The sequence below is a fragment of the Semicossyphus pulcher genome, unplaced genomic scaffold (assembly GCF_022749685.1).
Source record: "Semicossyphus pulcher isolate SPU_LCO1_2020_fin unplaced genomic scaffold, fSemPul1.0.p SCAF_3, whole genome shotgun sequence".
Taxonomy (NCBI): domain Eukaryota; kingdom Metazoa; phylum Chordata; class Actinopteri; order Labriformes; family Labridae; genus Semicossyphus; species Semicossyphus pulcher.
Window position 1 is genome coordinate 33445487 of NW_027211704.1, and position 13742 is coordinate 33459228.

At 42.9% G+C, this 13742-nt stretch overlaps 1 protein-coding gene and 1 pseudogene across 1 annotated transcript in view; both read left to right on the forward strand.

The window, feature by feature from the left end:
- Nucleotides 1–7964, forward strand: part of LOC138605277 (dedicator of cytokinesis protein 3-like) — a 30668-nt gene extending 22704 nt beyond the window's left edge. The window contains exons 26-27 of the mRNA XM_069677423.1: nucleotides 180–265; nucleotides 2718–7964. Of these exons, the coding sequence (XP_069533524.1) occupies nucleotides 180–265; nucleotides 2718–3413 (782 nt within the window). The 3' untranslated portion in view covers nucleotides 3414–7964. The remainder of the gene's footprint in view (nucleotides 1–179; nucleotides 266–2717) is intronic.
- Nucleotides 7965–9608: 1644 nt separating this feature from the next.
- LOC138605278 (uncharacterized) lies at nucleotides 9609–12555 on the forward strand (annotated as a pseudogene).
- Nucleotides 12556–13742: the final 1187 nt, after the last annotated feature.

Here is a 13742-nt window from a genome sequence, read left to right on the forward strand (position 1 = left end):
CATCGATTGTTTGTGATAAGACACAATAGGCACGTCCCCACAGGAGCAGACAGACCTAAGTGGGGTCCCCATTTGTACCCTCCTCGCAGGTGTCCCCATGTTGTAGCAAGAACAAGTATGTGTGTTTGTGTGTGCATGCGGATCTCTCTCAGTCAGTCCTGCTGTGTCTCCCCCTGTAGGGCAACACCTGTCGATGCACTTTGATGCTTTCCACCACCAGTCCAGCGACCTCCCTCCAGCTCTCCCTGCGCGCTCCTTAAGAAAGGTACCCTCCTCCTCCTCTTCCTGCTTCTCCTCTTTACTCCTCGTACTGGTCTGACTGATGATAGTCTGTCTGCCTGTCTGTTTGCACTCTGGTCAGGATGCTTTACAATCTCACATAATGTCGTTGAAAAGTGTTTTATCTCTGCATGACTTTGGCATGATGACTTTAAATGAAATTGCATTTAAAGTTACTTCACAAACGACGACTTTTAGGATAAAAGTAGCACAACAAATGTGAAGCATTTAAAACTGGAGAACACAACGAGCCATCCAGAGAAAGACTGTGTGTTTAGTTTGTGTTCAATCCGTCACTGTGTGCTTTCCCAAAACCCAAATTTCCCACTCTGATTCTTACAACAGTCCATAGATGAGTTTCAAAATGTCTAATCTGGGAGATGTCAGTGAGCTGTACCTCGAGATTTAAGAGAAACTAATCATCTAGGATCCTTTTGTCTGTCTGGTTTCACATTTGAATGTTCTGCTTTCTGTTATTAACATCCTCCTCTTGTTTCTGTGTGTTGTCCTGTTTTCCTTCCCTTTCAGTTTCATTTAGGTTTTACTCATAGACTGTTTGTAAGAGTGGATGTTTTCAGGTTTGAAAGTGAAACTGCTTTAAACCTGCATTCTGTCTTACGGCCAGCAGGAGGCAACTTAAAGGGGGGGTATTATGCTGTTCATGTTGTCAGACATATATATGATGTTACAGTGTTGGATGTTCAGACTAAACGTGGGTGAAGTTTCAGATCTGTTGGTAAAAGTATGTCGGAGTAATCCCCAGGCTGCTCAGCTCAGTCTGCAGGCTGCTGTGAAGGCAGGTTTTTTCTACACGCTGCACTTCATGATGTCACAAAATGCAGCCTCAGCAGGCCTTGGAGAGCTGACCAATCAGAAGAAAGCGGTCTTGTAGGGGCGGGGTTTCTTAAAGGGACAGAGCTGGCTGAGTCGTTTCAGGCAGAGGCTGTGTGAGAAAAGTTTTTCTTACTGTAAATTATGCTAAGCTACTCCACAGGTATCAGAGAGTGAAATATGAAGCTTGAAATGAGTATGATACTCTGATTGATGCATTACCTTAGTAAACACTTTCCTAACAAGTTTCCCAGCTGGCAGGGAACGTTCCCATAACATCGGCTAACACCTACAAGTTCTAATGATGTTTGAAAGAAATCGTTTTAATCTCATATTCATAACATTTTTAAGGATGTTTATCATTTCAAATAAAGTTCTTGTAACGTTAAAACTTAAACTAAGACAAAACGTTTTAACTGCAACATCCTGAGGATCTTTTCAGGATGTTATCGAGACGTCAGAACGCCTCAATGTCACATAAAAGCGAAGGTAGAACATGTTCACTGCAACATGCTGAGGATCTTTTCAGGATGTTAGTGCGGCCTGAACTATCAGAACTTGATTTATAAAACGTTTCTGAAATGTGATTTGAACATTCTCACTGCAGCGTTCTGAACATGTTTTCAGAGAACGTTCTCCTGCTATTAAAAGGAACATTCTGGGAACCAAATAAAAACTTCCCGCTCAAAACATTAGCAGAACATCGCATGTAACGTTCTCAGAACGTTCTTAGAACAAAACATTTCCAGCTGAGTTTTGGCCTTAATCTCTAGTTTCGAGTCTTTTCGATACAGCATGATGTTCATTTAGTGAATAAAGGCCCATTTAAAGCAAAAAAACCCCACAGTGACCTGTAAAATGTTTCAGCTTCCAGTTGATCTTAAAGACTGCTGCTTACTTTTTCTAAGTACGTTTTCTTAATAGCCTGTTTTAGCTAGCCAAAGTTAGCATCTTTATTAATATCACAAGTTCTGTATTTTAAGGATACAACTTGCTAACCAAGCTAGTTCTAGCATTTGCTCTCATCCAGCTACGGTCACTTGTGGCTCGAATAAACAACATGGCGACAGCAAAATGACCAAACTCAAGGCTTCAGAGCGACAGTCACACATGTACACTTCTTATATCCAGTCTAAGGATTTAATTTTCTGATGCCTGTTTGAACCGGAAACACAAAACTTGAGTCAAAGATGTCTTTTGATTCTTAAAGACTTTTAGTGTTTTACAAACACAATGCTGAGATTTCATCGAGCTCAAAAGTGGTCCGAGCGGATTATTGAACAGTGGAGGTACATATTTGAGCTGTTTAAATCCAGATTATAAATATTCTTTTTTAGTAAAAGACAAATGGAGTCCATCAGAGAAATGAAAAGATACAGCTTGTCATCATCAGCTTTGTTATAGAAATCAGTTGGCTTTTCAGTACCAGGTAAGGTATTATTAATACTACTAATAATCATTTCTACCATACTTTGTTCTTCGTCTTTGTGTCTGACGGATCCTTAATAATCATCAGATCATCACTTTACAATACTTTTAAAAAGCAGTTGTTGAACGTACTGGATGTCCCTGCTAACCCCCCTCCCCCATCTTTCTCTCTCTCCCAGTCTCCCCTGCACCCTATACCTGCCTCGCCCACCAGTCCACAGTCCATCCTGGATGGCAGTAACTCCACCTTGTCAGGCAGCGCCAGCTCTGGAGTCTCCTCCCTCAGCGAGAGCAACTTCGGCGGCCCCGCCTCCTCCTCCGACCCCCCCGCCAGTCGCACAGACACCCTGGAGTCCGTCCCCAGCAGCCAGGCCTGGACCACCGACCAGGAGGACCTGGACTCGCCCTACCAGCCAGTCAGGTACAGCGTCTCTGAGCCTGAGGTCCTGGACGGAGTCAAACCCACACCCTGTCGCAGCCACTCCGCCCCAGGAGGCGTCACCCCGGCCCAGACAGGGGGCCAAATGCAGCCCCAGGCTCCAGGTTCGGCCTCCAGTGGAGCTCCACAACAACCACAGCAGCAGGACGGGCTGCAACAACCCCAACACCACCACCACTTCTACCACCACCACTTCCACCCACACTACCTCCCCCATCACCCGCCTCTGTACCACCTCCACGAGCCTCCAGCCCTGCCCCCCAAACCCTACCTCAGAGAGGGCTGCATCCCTGAAGAAGACCCCCTCAACCCCCAGTCTGCTGTCCCTCCTCCTGCTCCACGGCCCATGCCGCGCAAGATCTCCCAGCCCATAATCGCTGCAACCAAGGAGGAGCAGGCGAAGGTGGCGTGGGAGCACGGCATCAGCGAGGAGTGAGGCGTCGGCTGGGGAGACTTGTGGAAGAGAAATAAACAGATTAGAAACTTTTTCAGAGGAAAGAAATGAGGGCAGAGGCCGGGAACTGAGTGATTGAGTGATGAGAGAAGATTCCTCCCAGGTGTCCAGGTCCAATAACTGAACTGATCAATGAGGGTGAAAGCTGGAAAGATAAAGGTTCAAATGATGTCTTCTCTCACAGCCCATCCTCATCCTCATCATCCTTTAACCACCTGACCTTCCTCATGTCACTGCATCCACGTACGAGCACCTTAAGCTCCATTTATGTCAGTAAATCCAGAGGAGGTATGTCATGAAAACTTCACCGAATCCCTCATGGTGACGTCCAATGAGACGTTTTTCTTAATGCTCTCACGCCTGACCTGAACCTGCACAGATATTCACCTCTCTCATATCAGCCGTTGATTTGATTTTCATTCATAACATTGATCAAACATTCAGAAGGTTTACGTGAAAGGACTGAAAAGTGATTCTCTCTTAAACAAGCAGCACTTTAACAAAGCACCAGAAACACTTAATGACACACAACAATGAAAACATTTCAAAGGAGTTACAGTTGTTCGGGAGTCTGTGATGATGTTTGGGATTATTTAGATGCTAAGCAAAGATAAAGTGATGATCTCACTGAACACAAAAGCAAATAAATATAAAAATAAAGACACACTGAGGCTGTAAATCACCTCCACCATTCTTCTGCAACAACAACAAACAATGGGCCTGATGGAGCTGACAAGTATTTATATTTTCCAACAATAAAAGTGTGTATTTAAATGTAACACAGTATACAGAAATATAATAATATTTAATCCTTATATTTTTGGTTGAAGGTGAAACCGGTGTAGAAATATGCAAGATAAACGGCCTCCGGAGCCGTTTGTAGCTGCTTGATGATTCGTGACGTGCACTTGTTTAACGGGACGGACGTGACGACGCCTCACACACACAAACACTCGCAGGTCTTTGACGCTGCAGCTCCTGAAAAAACGTCAAATCCCACAATTTCAGGGGTCGAGGAATAAATGAAATGAAGCTTGTGATGTGTGAAACGCTTTGGTAACCTGTGAGGGGTTTTATTTTAGACGAGGAGGCTTCACATAGATGACGTTTATAGAATATTAACTATAATAATTATACACTTTTTGCCATTTTTTATGAAAGCAATGAACTGTACATTTTTTAATGAGGAAACAGTTTTATATGCATGAGCTATCATTGAAAGTTGCAGCTTAAGCGGAGACTGTGAGCGATGCACAAAGGTGAAACTACGTGAAGCACTGGAGAACTCGTGTGCACTGATGTCTTTATAGTTCAGGAGGAAGAAACACGCAGGAAGTGAAATGAGATTGAACCTCTGTGCTCCTGGTGTTACAGAACTGTGAAGGGTTGTTTGTTTTTGTTTTTAAAATGTACTAACTTGTCTTTTATCCTCCAGCTCAGATTGTTTTCTCACTGCCATCGTATTATCCGCCTCCTCCCTCCTCTCCTCTTTGGTTAAAAACAACAAACCTGTGATCAGCTGTTAGCGGACTGTTTCTGTCACAGCTGTTCGACATGCTCAGAGTGGTTGACCTGATGCTTCTTTACAATCTCACTGCAGGCAGACAGGTATGTGGTGCAATCACAAAGTCTTAAACGACCTCTTAAAGAAACAGCAAACCTAAAAACTTTTCATTTGCATGTTCTTATTTTGACTCGTTCCTACTCCAAAACCTTCCTGTTTCGATCATTAATAACAACAGATGTGTATTAACCTGCCGGAAGGTGTACTGTTTATAACATGTTTGTAGTCAGAGTAGTACTGACCAATCACGTATCAGCAGGCTGCGGTGTATGCAGGAAAAACAGTCCGTGTGGAGAGCAGAAGCAGGCGATCAGCCCTAATGACATCCTGGCTCGATTTAGCTTCTATGAACAGACATCTGCATGCTAACAGCTAACAGCTAACACTCTGTTCTAGATCAAAAATTCAGCTTGAGACAAATTCACTTGACGTCGTGTGATGAAAGCCGTTCAGCGTTAAGATTCCCCGACTTCCTCGAATGAATCATAAATGATGGCTCCGCCCTCCGTCTCATGTTAAAGTAGTGTTCTTCTCCTCTTGAGGACAGACCTGACAAAGCTTCATGTTGTTCCTAATCTGCATCATGATGTTGTTCTTTCAGCAAACTGAAGAGCCGTTAATTAAAGTCGATCACAAGAGAATCTGTTTCTGTTTGGGCTTCATCCCGCTGCAGTAAGCCAGAGTGCAGCCTCTGTGTAACTTCCTGTTTACAGTGAGACTGAGACTCAGCACAGACAGATGAACGGGCGCTCCTCCGGGGGATGGGACGAACCAAGAGATGACGTTGTTTATTTAGCAGACACATCTGGAGGGAGAATTTACCTTCACTTTGATCTGAACACACGGTCGCTTCTCAAGCTGCTGACTGGACTGTAAACAATGCAGCGCACGGAGAAGGAAGTCTGGGCTGGAAGTTGTTTATCGCTAAACGCTGGCTACACCAGAAAGCCCGCAAAAATGTACCGTCACATCCAAAGGCTGCTCTTAGGTATAGTCCCAATCAAACTATTTCCTCCTGTTAACGAGACATCTACTCCAAACTACAGCAGCCAGCAGATTATACATGTGTTGTATATTGTTTTTAAAGTTTTAAAGTGGAATTGCAATACTTTTAAACCCTGGCCCCCGTTCAACATATTCAGGGGTCTAAATTAGGGATGCACGATATTATCGGCACGTTATCGGTATCTGCACATTATGGCTTAAAATGACACATGGGCATCGGCGGATGTGTCATTTTTCTGCCGATATTTTCCGCCGATAAAACAACGCTTTAATTCTGCCTAAATGCTCGATGAAAAAAGAAAAAAAGAAAAGTTACAAACAAATAAATTTGGCATTTTGTACACAACCTACGTTGAAGTATTTTTCTTATATTGCTCAGTGAATGTGAACATTTTAAAAAGCACTGTTTTATGTTATGTCTGCATCTGCCAGTCGGCCACGACAACAAGAGCTGGCATGATATCAATTCCACTTCAGGGGAGACTCGATGTTCTCTGCAATTAGGTGGAAAAAAACAATAATATGTAAATATATCGAAATCAGCAAAAAGGGTTGGAAAATATCGGCAAAAAATCCAATATCGTGCATCCCTAGTCTAAATGGACAAAAGGTATAAAAAGTTTTGTTCGAAAGTTTCAGCCGGCAGTTGTAAGCAGGTTTTACTGGAAACATCGTAATCCTTGCAGCAGATGCTCCAAAACAAAGTACGTCAAGATCGTTATTTTAAGTGTCTGACGACATTAAAAAAACCCTTTTTTTAACAGTAAGTTGCTTCTTTTAAAACCAGGATTGCTCAACATTCAGCAGAAACTCAGTTGAGATGGCGAAGCTGCTGTTCAGGTTGTTAATATTGAAACGAGCAGCGTGTTTCTGCATCCGTGTGGTGTCAGAATGATCAGAACAAATATCTGTTCTAAAAGAGAACATTCAGTAAAAACGTTCTCACGGTTCTAATTTATTGCAAATATGGCGTAAAATTCCGTTTCCAGCCTCTGAAATGATGCTGGAACATGTTGAACTGAATGTCTTTATATTGAAAGACATCGCCTCACTGTGTTTCTGTCGATTTATAGAGCAGGTGATTATTCAGTAATTATAATAATCATTAGCTGCCGCCTGTGTTCGTGACCCTCACATGATTGCTGTTTCTGGATATAGAAGAAAAAATATGCAAAGTCTGTTATGATCAGAGGTTTCCTTTATTAAAGTCCACATTGAATTATTTGCTGTTTCTTTACGAGTGTTGTTCCTGTAGGATTCTTATTCACACTTTATTATCGAGATGTTTTTTGAAACAATAAGCTCTCTTTGGAGGAAGGAGGAGACGTGCGGATCGTCTCATGTGCTAACTGCAGCTTTATTACACAGATAACTGTCACAAAGTGAAGCACCGGTTAGACTAGCAGAGAGCATGTCGTGAAACTAAAACCACTGGACTCACTTTGTTTGTGTTTCTATGATTTTGCTGTAAATGAAGATAAGAGGAACAATGCGAGGCGCACGGAGGCCACGGGTTGATGTCTGTGTACATAAAAAGGAGAGAGTGTATTTATACGGACCATAAAGGGCGAACCTTGTAAACATGTAGATTGTGATCGTCTTGCCTTGTACTTTCTGATGTTTCAACTGTTTTTAAACCTAAACGACAAACAAAACGCGTTCCTTTTGTCTAATGATTCAGATTCTTTCAGGGCGTCTGAGAGGACGTTTGTTGTTACTTTGTGTATTTTGCATCAATGTCAAATCCAGATAGAGATTTACTATGACGGCATTTCTTTGTGCGATGATGCCGAGAAGTGTTTCCTGTACATAAAAGTCTTTATCGTGTTAGCATGAGTATAAACTGTGACGTGTATGACAGTAGATGTAAATACTCACGTTTTTTTTCCTACTCACTAAACAAACTGCTGTGTTGTGGATTCATGATTAATGACAGACATTAAATAATGTTTTATTGACTCACATTCGATTCACAAGGTTTTTATTTCATATCTTTACACAGGCTGCAGAAGCTAACACAGGACAGCCGTTATTTAAGGAACAGAAGCAAACATACAGAAAACTGATTCCTTAAACACGTGTAACATTTTTACTGTGGTTAAAAAACTAATCGTTTCTGCAGATTCAAGAATGTAAAAACTTCACAGGTAAATGATCAGACATATTTAAGGTGTTTCACAGAATTATACAGAACAAGGTAAAAATACAAATATCAAATTAAAATCACAAAGTGAGATACCTGTGAAGGTCATCCAGGTCATAGATGTTTCACTTTAATGTCAAAGAAATGTCCCTTACTTAGAATACATTCTGTCATTTAGATAATATAACATCACACACAAACAAATATTTACAATAAGCTTATAAACACATAAAGTTATATGAACTGATGCTCACTTTTCATCTCATGAAACTTTTGCTAATTGCCTCTTAGACATCTTTGATGTTTGAAGGCACAGCGTGGTTAAACTGAGACCCAGCAGAGCGGGCCTGCTGGTCGAACAGATCAACCTGATTATTCAGGATATCTGCGTCTTTTTGGTTCAAGTCCCTGAGCTTTTTAACATCCACATAACTGTTGATTTAAACGCTGTAATGTCCTCGACAGCAGCGTAGTTCTCTCCACACAACAGTGTGCAATAGACAAACATACACTGCGGTATTCACTGAAAACTGAACTGAAGCTTTGCCTGGAAAAACAGAAACAGATTTAGCAGGTATGTCCCTGTGTTCGAAATGGCGTACTATATACTACACACTACATACTAGATGCTACATACTACATGTAGGCCACATCAGAACGTACTGCTAGTATAGTATGGCATTTCGAACACAGCCTGTGTGCCGTAAATCTCTTCATCCAGTTTTAAGGGAACTTTAGGAGCAGTGACAGACATTTAAAATAATACTTTTATTGATTGATTTTTGTAGTTTAAAGGAATCAGAATGAAATGCAGACTGTTTCAGCAGCAAAAACTGAGAGTGGGTCTACAATTTCAGAAACTAAAACAAAGCAACACCAATGACTCGGTTAATCATTTGTGTTGTGATAAGTATTTTGCACCTGCACGTTAAGATCACAGGACATCAAGCGGGCGTGTTGAGTGGTATCTGTACAGGACTCTTAGATGATGGAGAACCTGCAGCACAGAAAAGAAAAGGAAACATCACACAGAGTCAATTTTCATATTTAACAGAACATGTTTTGGTTTTTTATCCATTGAGCTCGTTAATGTTTTCTGTCTTTAAAAATCTAGCTTCAACTTTCTGGTCAGCCAAAGATTCTCATCCAAGCTTCAACCAACAAACGGACACGTAACCCTGGTGACGATCTCTTCATCTCTTCTTTCTTTGAAAAAAAACGCCTTTCTATTGAGGGTTACTAAATGCTGAACTGCTGTTACACGTCGTAGAGCTGTGTGTTGTTGTTGTGGTGTTTCTCTCTCGCTCTCCTGTGGGCACTACAGAGGGGTGAACAACGAGAAGAGAAGTGAGACTAGAGGATAAACAGGGTCCGTTGAGCCTGAAGCCAAAGTTTTGCATGTCACACGCTGGCTCTCTATTAACCTGGCTAGATCACCATGGTAACTTAAGTGTTAAACCTGGTCATGACCTGGGGCCTGTACTACGAAGCGAGTTCAACACACTCGGGGGTCTCTTCTCCTCATCTGGCTTCACTTAATCTGACGAAGGACATCGCACTAAACAGTCACACGACGCTGGTTATCAACTTGATAAGTCAACCCAGGGTTTCTATGAGGGCGTGCACATAAAGGGGGCGGAGTCTGCAGCCTATGACCAATCACACACAGGGACAACTCTGCTGTCAGCTGATCGGCATATTTTACAAACTCAGAGAAACTCTGATTTTAGAAAGAATTTAACCCGGACTGAAGCTGCAGCTGCTGGATGCAGGACGGACAACAGACTGTGTGAATGTGTGTAAGTTAAGTCTGTAACATCACTGCTCCACTGTATTACATTAACTGTATTTATGAGGCGTTGATGACAGATGTAGACTCATTCTCTCAGGCCGACCGTATCAACGACTTATACAGCAAAGAAAAATAAAACCACAATTTAAAGCTCATTTTTATATCTTATAAAGAACTTCAGGCTTTATTGTCTTTATCAGCCTCTGTTGTAGATGTATATCAGTAAAGCTCGATGACTATCTTTCATGAATATATTTCATATATATTTCCTCTCTCTCACGATCAGCTCTCAAAGCTCCTGAGTCACTGACCTGATTGGTCAGTAGTTCACGCCTTTTTTTTGGGCGGCCAATTTGTCCATTAATATTCGAGAATACTGGCCATAAAGAAAAACTATCGAACATATGCTTTGAATAGCAATATATGCTTCATTAACTATAGGATGTTAATAATTAACCGTTAACTGATAATAAGAATGTTGACTGATAAATAAAGTTGAAAATCATTAAAAAACAAAGCTTTGTTACACATCTCTGCTCCTGGGACATCACAGTACCGCCTGAGCAGGTATTCTCTGCAGCAGGTCTCACAGTCAACAGACTGAGCACCAGACTAACCGCACAGCATGTCCACATGTTGCTCTTTCTTTCTTTACCAGCAGACAAACTGTCTCCTACATAAAGAGGACAGGTGTAGGCCTGGCCTTGTTATTTTAAGTTGCTGTTGGTAACCTAGTGACTGGGAAGACAGGATGTCATGTTTATTAAAGTTCTGTGTGCTGACCACCAAAGAAAGGTCGGCTGTAAATGTTTATTTACTTATTGTTGCTGCTGGATCACACGGCGGTATTCTCCAGTGCGTAATGGACACTGGACAGTGTATTAATATCTGTGGGCACGACTGTCGGTGCCACAGGTGCCTTTTTTCCTACTTTAGTGTTTCTTTGTTCTTGTTGTAATTTCAGTTAATATATCGAGTTGATCGATCAGCTTCTCTTTTGTTGGTTTGTGGTAGAAGCTTGTTTTGTGTCGTATGTTTGCCCAAGTTTGTTATTAAATCCCTTATTTTAGCTTCTACTTTGTTCATTGCTTCTTTATCGCTGGGTTTCATTTTGTTACTTCCCTCATCACATCGCCAGTTCCAGGGAACGTAACAACTTTATTACAGCCTGAGATATTCAGGCCAAAATCAGACCCTCTAGAAGCCTGTATAAATATAAACTTGCAGTCTAAGTCTTGCAGCACAGGGAATCCAGGGATCCAAAGGTGGCATCGGCTGGCATCCAGGTGCGAACAGGCAGGAAATGGAGGGCAGACAAAGCTCTGGAGGTGGCCGAGTCACGGCTGAGGCAGAAGGCACTGGTGGGGTCCATAGCCGCAGGGCGTGCAGGATTTGGCTACTTCCCGGCAATCAGGGTGCACAAGGCCAAGGGCAAAGAACGACAACATCTCGTTCAGGAGGAAGTGCGGGCAGGCGTGGAGGAAGAACGAGCTAGCAGGATGGTGGGAATAGGGCAACAAGGAGCATGGACTAAATGGGAGAATGTTCTGCAACGGAAGGTCACCTGGTCCAACATCTGGAAAGCAGACTTCCATCGCATCAGGTTTTTAGTCCAGGCGGTGTACGACGTCCTACCAAGCCAACCTCCACATCTGGGGCAAAACAGAAACACCATCCTGTCCCCAGTGTCCAGGATGGGGATCCCTGGAACGCCTCCTCAGCAGCTGCCCAAAAGCCCTTGGAGACGGGCGCTATCGCTGGCGCCACGACCAGGTGCTTAAGGTAGTTGCTGACAGCATAGCCATGGCCATCAACACCATCAAGGGCCACCACAAGCCAAAGACCATCAGGTTCCACAGAGCCAGAGAGAAGCCCAGCACGCAACCACAGGCGATGATCATCGTGTCAGAGTCCACCAAGCAGCTGATCATTCTGGAGCTCACAGTGCCCTGGGAAGAGCGTATGGATGAGGCCAATGAGAGGAAGCGTGCCAAGTACCAGAAGCTGGTGGACGAGAGCAGGAGGCAAGGCTGGAAAACTCTCTGTGAACCTCTGGAGGTGGGCTGCCGAGGATTTGCAGGGCGGTCCCTCTGCAAAGTCTTCACGGTGCTGGGCCTCACCGGGGAGGCAAAGAGGAAGGGCATCAGGTCTGCAACTGAAGCCGCAGAGAAAGCCACAAGGTGGCTATGGATCAAGAGGACAGATCGTGGGCAAACACTGCTGGGACACAGGCCGGGGTCTGATCAACCCCGATCAGGTCGCCTGGGCGTGGGTGTCTGGGTGTCAGAAACACCCAGTGACCCCATGGTTACATCACTGAGGATGTGTCCCAGCGCATCCGCAAGATGTATCTTTCACCTAAACATTTGTTTGTTTGTTGAGTTCTTTTTTTCTGTTCCAGCCAGCTTTTACAGTCTGTTGTGTTGAGTCAGATTATGGCTACGTCGATGTGAAACATTAAATAAACGTACCTCTGTGTTGGCTTGTTCTCATGAACTGTGCAGCTACAGCAAACGCTACAAATGCAGCAAGACAGAAAACTCCAATAGCCAATCCCACCAACCATCCTTTGGGGACTTTCCTGGATGAGTCCTCCAACACGGTCCCTGAAACACATTAAAACAAGCCAATGTAACTCTCACAATGAAACCGGATTTTATCAGCAGCTCATGTGTCAGACTACACAAAACAATTAAAACTAAGAACACATTAACACCAAAAACTTAGGTTCTGTAGGAGCACCTGGAACCTCACACTGCATCAAACCCAGTCCTGTGTTTGATTAAGTATTCTGGTATACGGCTCTGGAGATGCAGCTGTGATTAAAGTACAAACAAAAATTAGGACAGCTTTAACTTGAAATGTATTAGTTTTAGTGTTTGTGGCAGGTCGTTGTGTTTGTCTCTTCGCTGACTTTGGTTGGGGAACAGATTGTGTTAAACAGAGAGACACAGAAAAGCACAGAGTGAGCCGTTACTGTTCACTGACTGACAGGACGTGATAACAGTTTTGGTAACTAACGACGACTGAAAGCCGGATATAAAGACCGTCATAGTGACCACTTCTTCTCTTCAGTCGGTGTCTCAAAGTTTTATATTTCACTCACTGTAAAGTTGTAGATATTTTTTTGATTAGGATCTATAAAACAATGTATATGGCTCTGAAGACGAGCTGAAACATTACGTTAGAAAATGTATTTATCAACTTTTTATCAGCAATTATTTTAGATCAGTACTCACTTTTCATTTATCAAATAACAAAAACATTCTGCTTCCAGTTTCTCAAACGTGATCATTTTCTGATACATATTATTGTTGAGTTGATCACTGATTTCTACATCATGTGTTTCATGGCAGCTTTGATCACTTCATTGTGGTTTCGCCACTACACCAACTACACCACTACACCAATTTGTGTATTTGGTTGTCTAACTGCACTCTTTTTGGGTTGCGATAGCAGATTTATCTAACGTTTTATCTTTGGTTATTTGATGCAGGTATGAAGCAATGACTGTATATACAGATATTGATGGTAAATGGACTGTACTTATATAGCTCTTTTCTAGTCTTTGCGACCACTCAAAGCTCATTCACACACACATTCACACACTGATGGCAGAGGCTGCTACGTAAAGTGCCCAACTGTCAATCAGATATCACATTTGGGGTTCAGTGTCTTCTCCAAGGACACTTCGACATGTAGCCTGAGGGAGCTGGGGATCGAACCTCCCACCTTCCGATTGAAAGACGACCGACTCTACCACTGAGCCACAGCTGCCCCAGATGGACAACGCGATGGACCGACGAC